This window comes from Microcaecilia unicolor, chromosome 2, assembly GCF_901765095.1.
Source record: "Microcaecilia unicolor chromosome 2, aMicUni1.1, whole genome shotgun sequence".
Lineage (NCBI taxonomy): Eukaryota > Metazoa > Chordata > Amphibia > Gymnophiona > Siphonopidae > Microcaecilia > Microcaecilia unicolor.
The window spans coordinates 292,784,104-292,805,706 of NC_044032.1; the positions used below are offsets into that span (position 1 = coordinate 292,784,104).

Below are 21,603 nucleotides of genomic sequence, written 5' to 3' on the forward strand. Positions count from 1 at the left end.
CCGGTGGCCATGGAGGACGCCTGCCGCTTTGGTCTTATGGCATGGCGATTGAGAAGGCGCAATTGAGAGAGAAAGGCTACTCAAATAAGGTAATTTCCACTCTCCTGCAGGCCCGTAAGCGCTCCACTTCCGTGGCTTATGCCAGGATTTGGCGCCAGTTTGAAGTCTGGTGTGTTTCAAGAGTGCTTTCTCCGTTGCAGGCTCCTGTCTCGCCGATCCTGGACTTTTTGCAGGATGGTGTACACAAAGGCTTGGCCTATAATTCCCTGCGGGTGCAAGTGGCAGCATTGGCCTCCCTGCGTGGCAAGGTTGAAGGTGTGTCCTTAGCTGCTCATCCAGATGTGGCACGGTTTCTTAGAGGGGTGCTTGGAACCTGGGGTTAGTATTGAAGGCCCTTCAGGGGGCTCCCTTTGAACCGCTTCTGCGTGCTTCAGAGAAAGATTTGACACTGAAGGCCGTCTTTTTAGTGGCCATTACCTCGGCGAGACAGGTGTCAGAGCTCCAGGCGCTGTCCTGTAGAGACCCTTTTCTGCAATTCTCAGTCAGGAGTCACGGTTCGGATCGTGCCTTCCTTCATGCCTAAGGTGGTTTCAGCGTTTCACCTAAACCAGCCTGTTTTTCTTCCCTCCTTTGTTGAGGAGGAGTTTCCAGATTCATTTGGGCAGTTGCACCTTTTGGATGTGTGCAGGATTTTGTTGCAGTATCTGCGAATTACAAATTCTTTCAGGACCTCTGATCATCTTTTTGTGCTGTTTGCAGGTCCTCGCAGAGGGTCTTCAGCGTGTAAAGCCACTATTGCCCATTGGCTCAAAGAAGCTATCTTTTCCGCATATCTGCTGTCTGGCCGGGTTCCACCTGAAGCCTTTAAGGCACATTCCACAAGAGCAATTTCCTCTTCCTGTGCGGAAACTGGAGCACTATCTCTTCATGAGATTTGAAGTGCTGCAACATGGGCTTCTAAGCTCTCTTTCGCCCGACATTACAGGCTGGATGTGGCTGCCAGGAGGGATGCTCGTTTTGGAGCACAGGTGCTAGCGCGTGGTGTGGCTTGTTCCCACCCTATTTAGGGATTGCTTTGTTACATCCCATACGTAATGGCTTCATCTGCTTGATGACAAGGAAGGGAAAATTAGGTTCTTACCATGATAATTTTCTTTCCTTTAGTCATAGCAGATGAAGCCATGAGCCCTCCCTGTATGATTGTCTGTATTGCAGTGATTCTGATTTTAGGTGCTGTTCTTGTTTCCTGAAGTTATAATCCTTCCTTGGGGAGTCGGAAAACAGTCTTCAGGATTCTTGTTACAGTTATAGGAGGATGAGTTCATTCCCTCCAGTTCATGCTTTGGGAGGATGAGTTTATTCCCTCCAGGAGGATGCAAGTATTCCCTCCGTTTATACAAAGTGGAGGACAAGTTTATTCCCTCCAGGAGGATGAGTTCATTCCCTCCTTTTTTGAGTTTATGCCCTTGTTAAGGGGCCATCGTTCGCTGTGAGGAACATTCATGTTATTCCCATTGCGGTTTGCCATACTGCTTTGGAAGCTTCAAATACTGAAGAGGCAGTGGAGCTAGCTGGCCATGAGGCACTGTGAAAAATTGAGTGCTCTCTATCTTCCCCTGCTGGTTGATGGACACAACCCATACATAAGTACATAAGTACATAAGTAGTGCCATACTGGGAAAGACCAAAGGTCCATCTAGCCCAGCATCCTGTCACCGACAGTGGCCAATCCAGGTCAAGGGCACCTGGCACGCTCCCCAAACGTAAAAACATTCCAGACAAGTTATACCTAAAAATGAGGAATTTTTCCAGTCCATTTAATAGCGGTCTATGGACTTGTCCTTTAGGAATCTATCTAACCCCTTTTTAAACTCCGTCAAGCTAACCGCCCGTACCACGTTCTCCGGCAATGAATTCCAGAGTCTAATTACACGTTGGGTGAAGAAAAATTTTCTCCGATTCGTTTTAAATTTACCACACTGTAGCTTCAACTCATGCCCTCTAGTCCTAGTATTTTTGGATAGCGTGAACAGTCGCTTCACATCCACCCGATCCATTCCACTCATTATTTTATACACTTCTATCATATCTCCCCTCAGCCGTCTCTTCTCCAAGCTGAAAAGCCCTAGCCTTCTCAGCCTCTCTTCATAGGAAAGTCGTCCCATCCCCACTATCATTTTCGTCGCCCTTCGCTGTACCTTTTCCAATTCTACTATATCTTTTTTGAGATACGGAGACCAGTACTGAACACAATACTCCAGGTGCGGTCGCACCATGGAGCGATACAACGGCATTATAACATCCGCACACCTGGACTCCATACCCTTCCTAATAACACCCAACATTCTATTCGCTTTCCTAGCCGCAGCAGCACACTGAGCAGAAGGTTTCAGCGTATCATCGACGACGACACCCAGATCCCTTTCTTGATCCGTAACTCCTAACGCGGAACCTTGCAAGACGTAATGGCTTCATCTGCTATGACTGAAGGAAAGAAAATTATCATGGTAAGAACCTAATTTTCCCTTTTCAAAGCTGCTTTGAACTTCATATATGAGGGAGTGCATTCCAGAGCTGGGGTCCAGCATAACTAATAGCATCGAGACGAACAACAGAGGGAGGAGGTAACCAAAGTGAACCGGATGCAGAGGAACTAAGCTGTCTGGAAGGCACATAAGGTATGAAAAAGCATGTTAGGTAATCAGGTGCTAATGAAAGACAAGATGTATAGACCAAAATGCCCAGTTTATATTGATTGCAGGCAGAGAGAGGCAACCAGTGTTTTGACCGGAGCAATGATGTAACTTGATCAAAAGGCGTTAACATCTCCAACTCATCCAATTGACTGAAGTTCGTTTACGTCATCGTTCAAGAGAAGAAAGAGGAAGACTTGCCTAAAGAGAGTTACAGTAGTTAAGATGGGTGATGATTAAACTAAGTAACAATGATCGAACAGCAGGAAGAGAGAAAAGTGGGCTGGTAGAACGAGTTCTGTGAAGCGCAAAGAAAGAAGCCTTAATGACAGCATTGATTTGAGTCTTGAAAGTGAGGAAGTTAGGAGGAGTCTTGTGCCTGGCACAAGCGCTTAAGACTTGTGTGTTAAGCACAGCTCTTCAGCGCATGCCCAGAACACCAGAGAGAAGGAGGAGGAAAAAGTGCAGGTTGCCGATTAGTGCTCAAGAGGGAGCCTTGCATAGCTGGGGGAGGAGGCACCAGCTCTGCCTTTGCTTCCCATCTAGTGCAGATAAAGTTGCTACTTCAGAATTATTCTTTATTGTTTAAAAAAATAAAGGGGGGGATTTTAACTTTCTAGTACTGGGTCACAGCAAAGTTCTCTGAACCAGCCTCATAACTGTCATTTGATCTGTCCTTTCTCAAAGACTTGCTATTTTGTCCCGTTAAACATGAATAAAGGAGAATTTTCAAAGGCCGGCTATTTTGCCCCGTTAAACACGGATAAAGGAAAAAACGGAAGTCAATAGAATAATTTGTAGGTATTAGAGATTGTCAGGAAAGGGTTGACTTCTTTAGTTCACATCTGCTAGCCACAAAATACAAGAACCTCGGTAGCTGGAATATCAGTAAACTGGCTTCAGTATACTGCATGTTGCAGGACGACATGGTGCTCTCTGAAACTGACTATGCTTGAACTGCTGAAATCCGCCTTTCCGGATGAGTATGAGGTAAGCGTCCATCAGGATGGAAGAAAGGTGCAATCGCTTCTCGGCCTATTTGAACACCTAACGCCAGCTCCGAGCTGGAATAACGTTCCCAGTGGTAAGGGCACCCTTATTCAGGGTGCAGGAGCATTAAAAGGAATAGGAAATCACCTCATCTAAATGGTATTAGCATGCTATTTGTGGTATTCTTTGGCTTGCTTGTTGTTCCCCGTGCTTGAACTTTCTCTGCATTCTGCACTAGCAAATGTGGGCGTTAGTCCGGTGCTAATGGCCTTTAGCGCCTGCATTTGCTTCTGAGCATCAGGGCCCAATGGAATATAATGCTTGATCCATGTAGATCCAGCCCTTATGGTGGTAATAAGTGCATTATCCAGGGGGATTTAGCATTCCAGGTTTAAACTACTTCTGTTTCCATGTGGAAAAATCCATGGGGATCCATTCTTCATGGAGGGAAATAACATTGGATCTGTGGAGACCCAGCCTGTCTGGAGGAAACTAGTACTGGATCTGTATGCAAATCTACCTCATGCATATTCATTGTGGGTATCCTGAAAACCTGACTGGCTAGGTGTGTCCCGAGGACTAGTCTGAGAACCCCTGATGTAGATCAAGGCCTTCTGGTGAGTATGTTTCGGATCTGTAGGAATCTAGCTTTCCAGGAGGGAACTAGTGCTAGAACCATGGGGATCTGCCTTCCTTGTGGGAAAGAAATCTAGATCCATGGTAATCCAGCACTTCTGCTGGGAATAAGTGCTGGATCCATGTAGAACCAGCCTTCCTTGTGGGGAAAAAGTGCAGGATCCATATAAATCCCGCCCTTCTGGTGCGAATAAGTGAAGGATCCATCGGGATCCATTACTTTTGATGGGAATAAGTGCTGGATCCGTGAGGTGATCTAGCCTTCCTGGTGGGAAAAAATGCAGGATCCATATAGATCCAGCACTTTAAGTGGGAATAAGTGCTGGAATTGTAGGGATCCATTCCTTCTGGGGGGAATAAGTGCTAGATCCATGGGGATCCTGCCTTTCTGGAGGGAACTAGTGCTGGATCCATGTAGATCCAGCACTTATACCTTCCAGAAGGGCTTGATTTGTAGGGATCTAGCCTTCCAGGAGGGAACTGGCTATATCCATAGGGATCAAACATTCCTGGTGGGAAAGAATGCTGGATCCATAGGGATCCGGCCCTTCTGGTGGGAATAAGCACAAGATGATTGTAGATGCAGGCCTTGTAGTGGGAATAAGTGCTGGATCCCTTGGGGATCCAGCCTCAATGGTGGGAACCAATGATGTATCTGTGCAGTTCCAGCCTTCCTGGAGGCATTGAGTGCTGGATGCATGTAGTTCCAGCCTTCCTAGAGGGAACTAGTACTGGATCCATGTAGATGTAGCCTTCCTCTTAGGAAATAATGTTGGATCATAGGGGATTTGGTGAGAATGAGTGCTGGATGCAGGTGAAAGCAGCCCTTTTCTTGGGAAGTTTGTGTAGGATCGGGGTGGAAGCAGCCTTTCTCTTGGGAGTTGGTGCTGGATCCAATAAGTTCCCCAGCCCTTGTGGGTATGAATAATAAAAGTAAAAAAGGGATGTTGGGCCAAAGTGAGCTACCACCAGTAATATATGGATGGCCGATTTAGTTGCTGTGCATGCAAGAATGTATGGAGCCCCCCAACCCCCCCCTTTTTTTTTTTGCTTTTCTTTGAAAGTCAACATTTGTGGACAGCGTGAGCAGAACTGCTTTTTCTTAGGAGTTCCAAGTTCAAACCCTGCTCTAATCCCAATCCCAGCATTTCCTCATCCCTTCATTTTATATTTCATTGTTCCGTTTCTGCCTTCTGTGTGTCCCCCCTCCCCCCCAGTCTTGTTTCCTACCTCTCAGCCTTCTACTGAGTGATCCTGCTTTTCACTTCCATCCACCTCCCCCTTAATATCAAATATTTCTCTCTGTCGCCTCTCCATTCCCCTGAAATCCAGCATCTATATTCTGTTCCACCCCTCATAATTGCATGCATCTTTCTCCGTCCTTCACCTCACCCTCGATGATTTATAAGATCTCTCTCCTTCATTCCCCCCCTCATGATTTCCATTATCTCTTTCCTAACTTCCCCCTTCCTTCATCCCCTCCATAATGTACAGGATCTTTCTCCTTCCCTTTTCCCACCTTATGATTTCCAATATCTCCCTCCCCCCACTTTATTTCCGGCATCTCTTTCATTCCTTCTCCCATCCCCCCTCCCCCCCCCCCAGTTTGTTAAAGGGAGTAAGTAATGAACTGGCAGGCAGGGGTGGCGCCAATTTTGGCAGCTCTGCAGTGCTTGCTTATTTTATTAATTTATTTATGTTTTTAACAAGACTACACGGACACAGAGCATATTTTTCACAAAGGAGGGCATTCTATGCCGGTGTAGTAGATGAAGGATAGATGTCAAAAATGCAAACAGGAAGGAGCAACATTTATGCATTGCATCTGGAAATGCAGGGCTATTAGACTCTTCTGGCAAAGATTGGAGACTTTCCTTAGAGGGATGCTGGGAAGCACAGTAACCATTACATTTGAAAGAATGATGTTTAATGTTGAGGGACAGTGGGGGTTGGGTACCAGGGGAGAACAAATGTTAGCAAATAAGGCATGTGTTCTGGGGAAAAAGTGCATTCTCAACTGCTGGGTGTCTGACATGCCTCCCTCCTTTTGGTGTTGGAGGAATAAGTTTCATCAGCTCATGTTATGGGAATCAAGAGGGGCGAGGCTTTCACCAAAAAGACAAGAGAGATTTCTGAAAGTCTGGCAACGATATCTTCATGTTATATCTCCCAGAGCCCGTAGCCAAGTTTTGAATTTTTATTTTTTATTTTATTTTTGTTACATTTGTACCCCGCACTTTCCCACTCATGGCAGGCCCAATGCTGCTTATTTGTACCTGGGGCAATGGAGGGTTAAGTGAGTTTCCCAGAGTCACAAGGAGCTGCCTGTGCCTGAAGTGGGAATTGAACTCAAGTTCCTCAGTTCCCCAGGACCAAAGTCCACCACCCTAACCACTAGGCCACTCCTCCACTCCAGTAATACAGGTGAATCAATTCTCGGGGGGGGGGGGTGTGGACTGGAATAGAAAGCAATAATTAGAGGGACCAGCATGCAGGGTGGGGAGTATTATGGAACAACAACTTAGGATTAACTGTGGGGGGGGGGGGGGGGGATAATAGCTGCATTGAAGATGATGTGAAGTATGTTTGGAGGCTGTTTACATGATGTCTGGTTATGTTCTTAGTTTAGTGTGACTTGTTACAATGCTATTAAAGAATAAAAATATTGGAAATGTAAAAAGAGGGGGTGCGGTGGGGTTTAAAAGCTAAAAGATGGATGACACCGCAAATGGTTTACTCCTCTCTTAACATATAGAAGCTATGACTACGCTGGAGTCTTATATATCCAGGCTATTAAATATGTTGCAGGGATGCTCTCATTAGTACAGTCGTTGGAAATCAAACATATTGGGGAAAAGCAGAAGGTGGGGTAGGGGGTGGGGAGAAAATTGTTAAAATGTTTGATGAAGGACTTCCATAATTATTACGATTATGGATATCTTGATGCTAGAATTACTGTTTTTGCCAAATGTTGAATGTTTCTAATTTGGTTTGTCATCAGTAAAAATGTTGAAACATAACAAGACTACACGGCTGTTTGGCTGGCGGGTGCACTCACACCAGCCTGCCCAATCATTCTGTGCCAGGTCCTGCCATCTATGATGCAATATTCTATTGCTGTGAGGGTTTGACCTGTCAGAGAATGAGAGAGGAAGTTAGCGCAAGGACTCTCAGCTCCCAAACGGCAACCACGGCCGTCACAACATAAAGAGCTATTAGTATTTAAGGCCGTATGCTAGAGATCTGCGGGGTCCACAGGATCATCATTTTACCTGTACCCTATTTTTGCTGTTGTAGTTTACTTTGGCAACTGCTGTGGTTAGTTTGGCAATATGTCTTTTCTGTGTGCCATGCTGGAGGGAAAATAACTTTCACTGGGGTGATATGGCTGTTCTCTTCCCTCTCTGCAGATTGCAGTGGAGAATGGCTTTGGGGGCCCTCACAGTCAGGAGAAGGCTGAATGGATGGTAGGAGTGGTGGAGCAGTATTTTCAAACAAATGGTAAGAGGTGAAAAAGTGGTCCCTTTCAGTAAACTGCAACTGATTAGATGTGTTATAGGGAGATGACAAAACAATATAAACAGGCTGTAGACTTTTGAGACAAAGAGGCTTATTTTCAAAGCACTTAGCCTCCCAAAGTTCCATAGAAATCTATGGCACTTAGCCTCCCAAAGTGCTTTGAAAATATGCCTCAAAGGCTACCAATATGGTGCAGAGTCTGCAGCAAAAATCCTATAAGATGGGGCTTATCAGTTTCCAAGCTGAGTTTATCTGCACTGATGACATCCGACTACGGAGAGATCCGAGGCGATTGAATTGCCTACAACTGAGCTGTGAACAAACGAGACTAACGGACTCCTGACTCCCCACCATGTTTGTCTGCATTGATGGTAGCCGATTCGCCCTGCACAGCACAGCTGACAATTGTTTTGCCCTGCAATACTAATATTTGATTTACCCTGTTTTGCCCTGTATTACTGATAACTGGCTGTCCTTCATAACCGATTTACCATTCATTGTTGTCATCTGATTAGTTTTGTATACTGATGTACCCTTTAGTACTATCATCTATTAGTTCTTCATTAGATCTGTCCTACACTGATGACATCTATTGGTCCTGCACTGCTGACAACTTATCTGGCCCACACTGCTGACAACAGATCTGGCTTACATCATTGTCAATTGATCGGTTTGGTCCGGTACTGGTGACAGCTGCTTTTTTTCCTGCCCAATTGATATTTATATTGCCCCACATGGTTAATTAATGATTTGCCCATACTACTGATATGTGTTAGATCTCACTGCTGTTTAATTGATTAACCTACATTGCCGACAATTATCTTGATTATATTGCTAATAATTGTTTTGACTTCACTTCTATTACTGAATTCCTGAATACTGAATTAACTCTGTCCTTCACTTCTGAGAACTGTATTATCTACACTGTTAACACTGATCTGCCCTTCAATTTGACCAAAATGATCTTTATAAAAATAATCATCATATTATATTCTCTTGCTATCATACATGCAACACTCAATATTCCCCCTTCAGAATTTAACTTTATACCAGTTCTTCATTATCACATAAGAACCCTTAATACAATACCATCCCTACGGACCAGCAATAACCATAGAAATCCAACAACAACTAGACAATCATCCTCAAAATCTGGAACTTTCTCATCTAAACCCAAATCACCAAATAAGAGACAACTTATTGAAATCTTCCCCTCATCTTCTGCTACTGAACCGCATCTGCCTGTACGAGTAGGATACATCAACGCTAGGTCAGTAGTTAATAAATCTGAAATTATCACAGACTGGATTACATCTGACAAACTCGACCTACTTTTCATCACAGAAACCTGGATCCGTGATGCAAATGATCCTATTATACTCGACTTATGCCTCCCAGGTTATAATATTTCTCACTGGCCTAGGAAAAATAAAAGAGGTGGAGGCATTGCACTTATTCATAGTTCTAACTTTATTCATAGTTCTAACTTTCTTGCAGAACCTATCTCAGAATCCATCTCTCCTCATATAGAAATGGCTTCAGTTAAACTTCGTAACTCTATATTATGTGACCACTTAACCTGCATTTTGTTTTATAGGCCTCCAAATAACTGGAACAACAGCCAAACTACATTTCTCCGAGGACAAGCAGGCTGCTTGTTCTCACTGATGGGTGACGTCCACGGCAGCCCCCTCAAATCGGAAACTTCACTAGCAAAGGCCTTTGCTAGCCCTCGCGCGCCCATGCGCACCGCGCATGCGCAGCCGTCTTCCCACCCGAACCGGCTCATGTTCGTCAGTCTTCTTTTGTCCGCGCTCGGGACTGTTGTGTTTTGCCGCTGTTTCGTGCCCCTCAAGTTGACCTCGCGCGTCTTCGCGATTTTCGCTTAAAAAAAAAAAAAAAAAGAGACCAATCCAGTCTTTACCCCTTTCCTGTATTTCCAGCTTTTTCCCCGCGTAAGTTTCCTTTCGCTTTCGGGACCGGCCTATTTGGCCTCGGTACGGATTTTTTCTCCCTTCTTTTTGGTGCCTTTCGTCGTCATCGCGAATTTTGATTTCGCCGGCGTGATTTTTCCGCCCATGTCATCGAAGTCTTCCAGCGGCTTCAAGAAGTGCACCCAGTGCGCCCGGGTAATCTCGCTCACTGATAGGCACGCTTCGTGTCTTCAGTGTCTGGGGGCTGGGCACCGCCCGCAGGCCTGCAGTCTTTGTGCTCTTTTGAAAAAGAGGACTCAGGTAGCGAGATTGGCCCAGTGGAACGCGTTGTTCTCGGGCTCTTTGACGACAACAGCAAGGGCATCGAGTGCATCGACGTCGACAGCATAGAAGTCTTCGGCATCAGCATCGACTGCATTGAGGCCTCTACCTCCTGCATCGTCGGTACCGAGACCTCCGCTATTGCTGATGTCGTCGGACGGTGGTGCTTCGTCTGGAGTGCAGGTGAGGGCAGTCCATTCCCCTGCTGGTGGCGGTGAGCCTTCGGGTGGGTCTCCCCCTGCCCTGAGGGCTCCTGTGGTACAGCCCCCCCCCCCCCCCCCGAGATCGACCTTCTTCGGCCTCGGCCCCGAGGAAGCGACGGTTGGATTCTACGTCCTCCTCATCTGTACCGGGAAGCTCCGGTGACATGCTTCGCTTGAAGTCAAAGAAGCATCGTCACCGGTCTCCTTCCCGTCTCGGTACCGAGAGCTCTGGGTTGCCGAGGCAGTCGGCACCCAGTAGGCATCGGCACTGGGAGGACCGCTCACCCTCTGTTCAGGAGGTGTCGATGCGCTCCCCCTTGGACAGCCAGGAACTGCCTCCACGCCCGGAACAGACTCTGACCTCGACGCCTGCATCGGCTTCTCAGTCTTTTTCCACAGCCGCTCTGCACGAGAGTCTCCGGGCCGTTCTTCCAGAGATTCTGGGAGAGCTGTTGTGCCCTTCTCCGGTACCGGGGGTGCTTGCGCCACCGGTACCGTCGAGTGAGGCGATGGCTGGCCCCTTGCCCGAGGTGAGGTCTCCGGTATCGGTACCGCTTGCGGTACCGGCTACAGCCGCCTCCCAGGCAGACTCCCCGACGACGTCGGCGGAGGGAGCTTCGCCGATGCTGGCGAGGGAGTCCACCTCTCGACGCTCCTACCATGGCCGTGTTTCCACGGAGTCGAGTCGGGCACGGCTTCAGACGCAGGTTCGTGAACTTGTGTCTGATACCGATGGTGAGGCCTCGTGGGAGGAGGAGGAGGACATCAGATATTTCTCTGATGAGGAGTCTGATGGCCTTCCTTCTGACCCCACTCCCTCCCCTGAAAGGCAGCTTTCTCCTCCCGAGAGTCTGTCTTTTGCGGCCTTTGTTCGGGAGATGTCTACGGCCATCCCCTTCCCGGTGGTTGTGGAGGACGAGCCCAGGGCTGAAATGTTTGAGCTCTTGGACTATCCTTCTCCACCTAAGGAAGCGTCCACAGTACCCATGCATCATGTCCTAAAAAAGACATTGCTGGCGAACTGGACCAAGCCATTAACTAATCCCCACATTCCCAAGAAGATCGAATCCCAGTATCGGATCCATGGGGACCCAGAGCTAATGCGCACTCAGTTGCCTCACGACTCTGGTGTGGTGGATCTGGCCCTAAAGAAGGCTAAGAGTTCTAGAGAGCATGCTTCGGCGCCCCCGGGCAAAGACTCCAGAACCTTAGACTCCTTTGGGAGGAAGGCCTATCATTCCTCTATGCTCGTGGCCAAGATTCAGTCCTACCAGCTCTACACGAGTATCCATATGCGGAACAATGTGCGACAGTTGGCAGGCTTGGTGGACAAGCTCCCTCCTGAGCAAGCCAAGCCTTTTCAGGAGGTGGTCAGGCAGCTGAAGGCGTGCAGAAAATTCCTGGCCAGAGGGGTATATGATACCTTTGATGTTGCATCCAGGGCCGCTGCTCAAGGTGTGGTGATGCGCAGACTCTCATGGCTGCGTGCCTCTGACCTGGAGAATAGGATCCAGCAGCGGATTGCGGACTCCCCTTGCCGAGCGGACAACATTTTTGGAGAAAAAGTCGAACAGATGGTAGAACAGCTCCACCAGCGGGATAACGCTTTCGACAAATTCTCCCGCCGGCAGCCTTCAGCATCTACCTCCTCAGGTAGACGTTTTTATGGGGGAAGGAGGGCTGTTCCCTACTCTTCTGGTAAGCATAGGTACAATCCTCCCTCTTGCCAGCCTGCGGCCCAGGCTAAGCCCCAGCGTGCTCGCTCTCGTCAGCAGCGTGCGCCTCAGCAAGGCCCTATGGCTCCCCAGCAAAAGCAGGGGACGAGCTTTTGACTGGCTCCAGCAGAGCATAGCCGACATCAACGTATCTGTGCCGGACGATCTACCGGTCGGGGGAGGTTGAAAGTTTTTCACCAAAGGTGGCCTCTTATAACCTCCGACCGTTGGGTTCTTCAAATAGTCCGGCAAGGATACACCCTCAATTTGGCCTCGAAGCCTCCAAATTGCCCACCGGGAGCTCAGTCTTACAGCTTCCAGCACAAGCAGGTACTTGCAGAGGAACTCTCCGCCCTTCTCAGCGCCAATGCGGTCGAGCCCGTGCCATCCGGGCAAGAAGAGCTGGGATTCTATTCCAGGTACTTCCTTGTGGAAAAGAAAACGGGGGATGCGTCCCATCCTAGATCTAAGGGCCCTGAACAAATATCTGGTCAAGGAAAAGTTCAGGATGCTTTCCCTGGGCACCCTTCTTCCCATGATTCAGGAAAACGATTGGCTATGCTCTCTGGACTTGAAGGACGCCTACAAGCACATCCCGATATTGCCAGCTCACAGGCAGTATCTGCGATTTCAGCTGGGCACACGTCACTTCCAGTACTGTGTGCAACCCTTTGGGCTCGCCTCTGCGCCCAGGGTGTTCACGAAGTGCCTGGCTGTAGTAGCAGCAGCGCTTCACAGGCTGGGAGTGCACGTGTTCCCTTATCTCGACGATTGGCTGGTGAAGAACACATCCGAGGCAGGAGCTCTACAGTCCATGCAGATGACTATTCGACTCCTGGAGCTACTGGGGTTTGTGATAAATTATCCAAAGTCACATCTTCTCCCAGTACAGAGACTCGAATTCATAGGAGCTCTGCTGGATTCTCGGACAGCTCGTGCCTATCTTCCGGAGACAAGGGCCAACAATCTGCTGTCCCTCGTCTCCCGGGTACGAGCGTCCCAGCAGATCACAGCTCGGCAGATGTTGAGATTGTTGGGCCACATGGCCTCCATAGTTCATGTGACTCCCATGGCTCATCTTCACATGCGATCTGCTCAATGGACCCTAGCTTGCCAGTGGTTTCAGGCTGTTGGGGATCTAGAGGACGTGATCCACCTGTCCACGAGTTTTCTCAAATCCCTGTATTTGTGGACGATTTGGGCCAATTTGACTCTGGGACGCCCTTTCCAAATTCCTCAGCCACAAAAAGTGCTGACTATGGATGCGTCTCTCCTGGGGTGGGGAGCTCATGTCGATGGGCTTCACACCCAGGGAAGCTGGTCCCTCCAGGAACGCGATCTGCAGATCAATCTCCTGGAGTTACGAGCGGTCTGGAACGCTCTGAAGGCACCAAATTATCCAAATTCAGACAGACAACCAGGTTGCCATGTATTACATCAAGCAGGGGGGCACCGGATCTCGCCCCCGTGTCAGGAAGCCGTCAGCATGTGGCTGTGGGCTCGCCGTTACGGCATGTTGCTCCAAGCCACATAACTGGCAGGCGTAAACAACAGTCTGGACGACAGGTTGAGCAGGATTATGCAACCTCACGAGTGGTCGCTCAATTCCAGAGTAGTGCGCCGGATCTTCCAGGTGTGGGGCACCCCCTTGGTAGATCTCTTTGCATCTCGAGCCAACCACAAGGTCCCTCAGTTCTGTTCCAGACTTCAGGCCCACGGCAGACTGGCATCGGATGCCTTCCTCCTGGATTGGGGGAATGGCCTGCTGTATGCTTATCCTCCCATACCTCTGGTGGGGAAGACTTTGTTGAAACTCAAGCAAGACCGAGGCACCATGATTCTGATTGCTTCTTTTTGGCCGCGTCAGATCTGGTTCCCTCTCCTTCTGGAGTTGTCCTCCGAAGAACCGTGGAGATTGGAGTGTTTTCCGACCCTCATCACACAGGACGAAGGGGCGCTTCTGCATCCCAACCTCCGGTCTCTGGCTCTCACGGCCTGGATGTTGAGAGCGTAGACTTTGCCTCTTTGGGTCTGTCGGAGGGTGTCTCCCGTATCTTGCTTGCTTCCAGGAAAGATTCCACTAAGAGGAGTTACTTCTTTTTATGGGGGAGGTTTGCCGTCTGGTGTGGTAGCAAGGCCTTAGATCCTCGCTCCTGTCCTACACAGACCCTGCTTGAATACCTTCTGCACTTGTCTGAGTCTGGTCTCAAGACCAACTCTGTAAGGGTCCACCTTAGCGCAATCAGTGCATACCATTACCGTGTGGAAGGTAAACCGATCTCAGGACAGCCTTTAGTTGTTCGCTTCATGAGAGGTTTGCTTTTGTCAAAGCCCCCCGTCAAACCCCCCTACAGTGTCATGGGATCTCAATGTCGTTCTCACCCAGCTGATGAAACCTCCTTTTGAGCCACTGAACTCCTGCCATCTGAAGTACTTGACCTGGAAGGTCATTTTCTTGGTGGCAATTACTTCAGCTCGTAGAGTCAGTGATCTTCAGGCCCTGGTAGCCCAGGCCCCTTACACCAGATTTCATCATAATAGAGTAGTCCTCCGCACTCACCCTAAGTTCTTGCTGAAGGTAGTGTCGGAGTTCCATCTGAACCAGTCAATTGTCTTGCCAACATTCTTTCCCCATCCGCATTCCTGCCCTGCTGAACGTCAGCTGCACACATTGGACTGCAAAAGAGCATTGGCCTTCTATCTGGAGTGGACACAGCCCAACAGACAGTCCGCCCAATTGTTTGTTTCTTTTGATCCCAACAGGAGGGGAGTGGCTATGGGGAAACGCACCATTTCAAATTGGCTAGCAGATTGCATTTCCTTCACTTACGCCCAGGCTGGGCTGGCTCTTGAGGGTCATGTCACGGCTTATAGTGTTAGAGCCATGGCAGCGTCAGTGGCCCACTTGAAGTCAGCCACTATTGAAGAGATTTGCAAGGCTGCGACGTGGTCATCTGTCCACACAGTCACATCTCATTACTGCCTGCAGCAGGATACCCGACGCGACAGTCGGTTCGGGCAGTCAGTGCTTCAGAATCTGTTCGGGGTTTAGAATCCAACTCCACCCCCCTAGGCCCATGTTTATTCTGTTCCAGGCTACACTCTCAGTTAGTTGGATAAGTTGTTAGGTCAATCTCAGTTATGTCCTCGCCGTTGCGAGGCCTAATTGACCATGTTTGTTGTTTTGAGTGAGCCTGGGGGCTAGGGATACCCCATCAGTGAGAACAAGCAGCCTGCTTGTCCTCGGAGAAAGCGAATGCTACATACCTGTAGAAGGTATTCTCCGAGGACAGCAGGCTGATTGTTCTCACATACCCGCCTGCCTCCCCTTTGGAGTTGTCTTCCCTTGTTTATGTCTTTCTACATACGGGACTGACGAACGCGAGCCGGTTTGGGCGGGAAGACGGCCGCGCATGGGCGCGCGAGGGCTAGCAAAGGCCTTTGCTAGTGAAGTTTCCGATTGGAGGGGGCTGCCGTGGACGTCACCCATCAGTGAGAACAATCAGCCTGCTGTGTTCGGAGAATACCTTCTACAGGTATGTAGCATTCGCTTTATGGACTTATTTCAAACACATGTGTCAACAGCTCTAATATATTATTAGTTGGAGATTTAAATCTACATTTAGATGACTCTAATTCAATCCATACTCAAGAGTGCATTGACTTCCTCCAATTATGCGATTTTAACATTCCTTCAATGCAAACAACCCACTTCAAAGGCCACTCACTTGATATCATCTCCTTCAAACAGTCCTCAGACCAAAAATTCATAATATCAAATATTTGCTGGTCTGACCATTATAATGCTACCTTATCTTTACATTGGCATAAAATTAACCAAACTACAACATGTGAACCCTTAACTATTAGCACCAGAGGACGGATCAATAAGGATACTTTCTGGCGCCAAATTTACAATAATGACTGGTCTACAAATCCCCATTCAATTCACTTCCTTACAGAATGGGACAACAGATGCAAGATCATTCTGGACGAAATAGCCCCCTTACACTCCAAAACGTTGCGTAGAAGCAACCCTTCTCCATGGTTTAACGAAATATTTAAAAACCTTAAATCACAAACCAGGGAACTCGAAAAAATTTGGTGTAAAACAAAAAATAACATCACCTTCAATACCTGGAAACAATCTATATAAATAAAATCCCCCCTCAGTGTTCTGAAGCTCACTCCATCTGTCCTGAACTCCTGTCCTCCTGGTAGGCTAGGCTATTCGGACTACTCACCCTCAGTCTTAGCCACGCCCATCTGGGCCGTAGGCCACGCCCCATCTGCACATAAAAAGCACCCTCAACATTCTAAAGCACACTCTGAGGCTTCAACAGTTCGTATGTTCGAAGCTCTGTAACCATTTTTAAGCACACTGCATCTCTGCCCCGCCCTGACCTATCAGAGAAGGGAGGAGTGTCACAGCTGCACTGCTCAGACCTATCAAAAGGGAACTGAAACAGGAAAAGGGAGGAGCGTCACACCGAATGACGGACCTATCGGAGGGAAGTCAAATAGAAGAAGGGAGGAGCGTCAGAGGCTAACTGACCTATCAAAGGGAACTGAAACAGGAAAAGGGAGGAGCGTCACACCGAATGACGGACCTATCAGAGGGAAGTCAAATAGAAGAAGGGAGGAGCGTCAGAGGCCAAGGGGACGGCCGTATCTAAGTCTCATAGGTTTTCTTGCTTTCTTTTCAGTGTATTGCAGTTGCAGCCACTTAGGTAAGTCTAGCAAGCCTGCCAGCTACTGAATACAGAAAGCAAAAGATAGCATGTGGGAACTTGCTCCATTTTGTTCTCTGGAATGCAGTGATTGTTATACAAATGGTCTTGCTTTCATTATTTTGGTAGGGGCTGCCTTCATGACTGTCCACAGTCCCCCCAGTCCTGACAGGGGGGACAGGGAAGGACACTCACTGTCTCACATACGCACTCGCACACACTCATTCTCACATACACACACGCACTCTCACAGACACACTCACACCCACTCTCTGTCTCACACACACACACTTGCACATTCTCACTCTCACACAGTCACTCTCAAACATACACACTCCGCGCAAAACCTTGCTAGCGCCCGTTTCATTTCAGTCAGAAACGGGCCTTTTTTACTAGTAACAAAGAAATTATAAGAAGGCCATCAAGCAAGCCAAAAGATCTTATTACTCTAGGAAGTTTACATCTTATGAGACAGACCTAAGAAAACAATTTCTACTCATAAAAAATCTTCTCAACACCGACCCAGTTACTACATCATCTTTAAACCGTCCATCTGCCGACCAGCTAGCCAAATTCTTTAAAGATAAAATTGTTAACCTGTGTAACACTATCCCACAAGACAATTCCAGCATTGATAGTTTTCTTGATGAATTGGACCCAGATATGGACCAAATACCAGCCGACCGCTCCTGAACAAATTTCACCCCTCTTTCTACTGAAGAAATCACCACTACATTATCCAAACTATCTAAAGCACACTGCTACCTTGACCTTTGTCCTAACTATCTATTGGAAAATGCACCTACACGCTTCATTATAGATCTCGCCACTCACCTAAACATCCTCCTGGAACAGGGATCCTTCCCCACCGATCATGGCAATATATTACTGACACCTATACCAAGAAACCTGCAGATGATATCACCAATTACCGCCCAGTGGCCTCTATCCCTCTACTGACCAAATTGCTGGAAAATAGAGTAACCTTTCAACTTAACGAATTTATACAAAATTTCTCCATCCTTCATGAGTCTCAATCGGGCTTTCGACCTGCCCACAGCACAGAAACGGTATTACTCACATTATCCAAATTCAAAAATGAAATATCATTTGGAAACAATATCCTCCTTCTGCAATTTGACTTGTCTAGTGTATTTGACTTGGTGAATCATGATATCCTTACAAAGCTACTTGACAAACTTGGAATCGGTGGAAACATTATCAAATGGATAAAAGGTTTCATCACCTCAAGATCTTAGAGTCAAATCAACCACATCGCCTCTCCTTGGTCATCAGAATGTGGGGTACCCTAAGGTTCACCTCTTTCCCCAATCCTCTTTAACCTCATGATGATCCCTCTTGCCAAATCCCTTTCAAAATTTGGACTCAATCCCTTCATTTATGCAGGTGATGTTACCATTTTTATCCCATTCAAATCCAACATAGCAAAAATCTTCGATAAAATAATCAATGGAATGAACATCTTAGCCTCTTGGGCCAATGCTTTCAAGATGAAATTGAATAAGGAGAAAACTCAATGCCTAATCCTCACATCCCAGCACTCTACACTCACTCTGAATTCACTCAACGTCCCTGATGTCACCATCCCTATATCAGACAACTTAAAAATATTAGGAGTATTAATAGACAAACATCTAACTATAGAAAATCACGCAAAAGCTAAAACAAAGAAAATGTTCAACATGATGTGGATGTTGAAGCGTGTGAAACCTTATCTTCCCCTAAATACCTTCTGCAATTTGGTCCAATCCACTGTACTTACCCACATTGACTACTGTAATGGTGGGACGTACCAAAGGGACACTGCCTTGTAAGTGGTGGATGGGCTTCCGTGTTTCAATGACTCAGAGGGCTATGCTGTAGGGTTACCCATATCAGACAGGCCTCTGAGGAGAAACCAGACAAAGAGTGTCCCAACCTGGAGGATCCAAGATGGCGTTGAGGGAGGACGTACGCTAGTTGAGTTCCCGTTTTACACCAGAATGCCTGAAGAAGAGGGCTTGCTCCCCAGAGAATGGGGAAGAGAAAAGGCAAAGCCGTGGTGCTGTCCTCCTCGAACACGGCTGGGGTTCCCACCACTTCTCAGTCTATTTTGGAGAGATTCGGGGTCATAACGGGGATATCGGTTCTTGCTTCAGGGAACAGCAAGGCTTTATTGCCGAATCTCAGTGGAGGGCGTGACTTTGAGTCCCCCTGTTGGCACGACCCCTCCAAGACCCAGAAATAGTAATGCTTCGCTATGGAGGTCAATAATGGAACCGCCCGAAGTGGGTTAGGATTTTCAGTGACCCGAGGAGGTCCTGGCGCAGCATCGACTCGGATAATAAACCAACTGGGGGATTGGAGAGTGAGCTCTTCCCCCCGAAGATATCTGGAGCGGTTTCTGTGGAGAAATTGGACTTGGTGAAGCCAATAATGTCATAATAGACGTATTATAGGAACTGCAGCAGAATGTGAATAACTCTCTTCTTCAGATGTTTAAAATTTTTCACTATGTGAGTTAAAGAATTTATATTAATACTTATCTAACAAAGTGGAAGTCCAAGATATAAAAATAGAGACTTTGATTACGGAAATGGCTTCTCTATGAAAATCAGATAATTTGGTAATGAAGAATAGTTATCTTTCTTGTAAAAATTGGAATTTCTGGAGAACCAATTAAGGGAAAATAACTTGAGAATGATAAATTTACCTATAATATCCTATATATTAGCTACTGAATTCTTGAAGAAATATTTCTCTGATACTTTGCTAATATCTTCTGATAGCCACCTTTTGGTGACTAAAATTATATTTCCTTTAACATCTTCTTTATCAGAGAAAAGAGATGTAAGTTTAACTGACATTTTGGAAAATTCAGAAGTTATAGATAGGAGTTATTATTAGTGACTTTCGTCTTTGATTTAGATAGGAACAATGTTTTGAAATTGTATTTCCGATACATGGTTGATAGTTTTTTGGGTTCAAAGATGCATATTGTGAGAATCAGAGAAACCACAGAGCCCAGAATGCAGGGAGGGAGAGAGAAAAGCCAGAGTGGAAAAACTACAGATCCCAGAATGCATTGCGGGAGGGGAGGAGGCAGGAGCGTAGAGAACACAGATTTCAGACTGCCTGGAAGAATAGGAGAGATCAGGACAAACGAGTACCTGAGCCGCAGGAGAAGAAAGGAGAGGGGGCTGATTGGGAGATGGAATCAGCTGAGGAGAGGGTGGAACACCTGAGGGAGGGGGTGGAGAATGAGGAGATGGAATGGGAGGAGTTGGAGCAGGTAAGAGGAGAAGGGGTGGAAGAGGAAATGGAGGTGGGAGAGGAAGTTGCTGGAGAAGAAGAGTGACTTCTAGAGGAGCCCAAAAGTATCAAGAAAAGGAGAATGGTCAGGAGAGATCCGGTGGGTGGATGTCAAGAGGTAAAGTGTTAACAAATGAGGGTGGTGGATCTTTAAAGCCTGGCTGTGCTGTGTTTAAAGCCTAGCTAAGTTGAACTGTTTTGAGGCCTTGCTGAAGAGGGCAGTGTGGGAAAGCCTGGCTAGCCGAACTGTGTTTGAAGCCTGGCTAGCAGAACTGTGTTTAAAGCCTGACTAGCTGAACTTTGTTTAAAAGACTGGCAAGCTGAACTGTGTTGCACCGCCTTGCTAGCGGAACTGTGTGGCAGTGAGAGCGAACTGCACTGACGAGTGTGGAGTCGGAAGCAGACAGCACGGATAAGGGAGAGTGACAATTACGCAGCCGAGAGAGGCGGCTGACAATATATTTCCTGACACATCAAGGGAATCGCAGACTGGGAGGTGTGAGGTCTTGGCTTTTAAGCCAGGAATCATTGCCCTAGGTGGGACCTTCCTGGCGCGATTCCCTTGTAAGTGTTTTATTTCCTTATTACTTATTTGTTTGAACCTAAGAAATTATGAGAGTTTGTGGAAACAGATGAAGAATCCTCTGCAGCAACTTCCTTCAGTTACCACTGTACCGGCTGCAATAACCGATTAACCTTCCTCCCTCAGAAAATGTGAAGTGTAAGATTAACTATTTTGAGTTTTTCTTATTTTCTTTAAGATTGTTTTCCTGATCTTGGATCTTCCAATTGTGGACAATTATGTAAATATATATTGTGGAGAGAAAATGTTTTCCTTTTTATACTAATTTCTGTATTCCTCCACGACCCTCCAGACCGGTCAAGACGTGTGGGTTATGTTCTCCTACCAGCAGAGGGAGACTGAGAAACACCGAGCTTTTGAATACTGTATATATAACCTGTACCGTACATCCACTAGCCAGTATTTTCTCAGTCTCAGCAGAGGTAGAAGGACAGCCTGTGCAGTCTTCAATAGTCTGGTGAGGTAGTTTTGCTATTCGGTTAAGAGGATTTTACTCTTCTTGCCAATTTATTGGTTTTTGAATATACCCTTTTTGTTGTTTTCCAAGGAAAAGGTTTCGTTGCGCCCGGTGCCGTCCTTTTTGCCCAAGGTGGTTTCAGAGTTTCATGTGAATCAAGTCATTTCCTTTCCAGTTTTGGGTGACTTGGCGGGGGATGCGGAGCAGCGTAGGCTGGCAAAGTTAGACGTGCGAAGAGTCTTGCGTTGTTATATTTCCAGAACTCGGGAGTATAGACTTTCGGATCGTTTGTTCATCGTTGGTGCAAGAAAGGGCGCGGCAGCTTCCAAAGCAACGATAGCAAGATGGTTGAAGGAGTCGATTGCTTCTGCTTATTTGCTGAAGGGTCACGTGGTTCCTAAGGAGTTTTCGGCTCATTCTACCAGGGGATTGGCGGCCTCTTGGGCGAAGAGTAGTATGATTCCTCCGTTAGATATTTGTCGAGTGGCGGTTTGGTCGTCATTGCATTCC

The 21,603-nt window shown here is 47.2% G+C and overlaps 1 protein-coding gene across 1 annotated transcript in view; it reads left to right on the forward strand.

Moving 5' to 3' along the window:
* The window catches only part of TSR2 (TSR2 ribosome maturation factor), a 41,971-nt gene that overhangs the window by 7,727 nt on the left and 12,641 nt on the right, over nt 1-21,603 (forward strand). Inside the window, exon 2 of the mRNA XM_030194276.1 lies at nt 7,730-7,820. Within this exon, the coding sequence (XP_030050136.1) occupies nt 7,730-7,820 (91 nt within the window). The remainder of the gene's footprint in view (nt 1-7,729; nt 7,821-21,603) is intronic.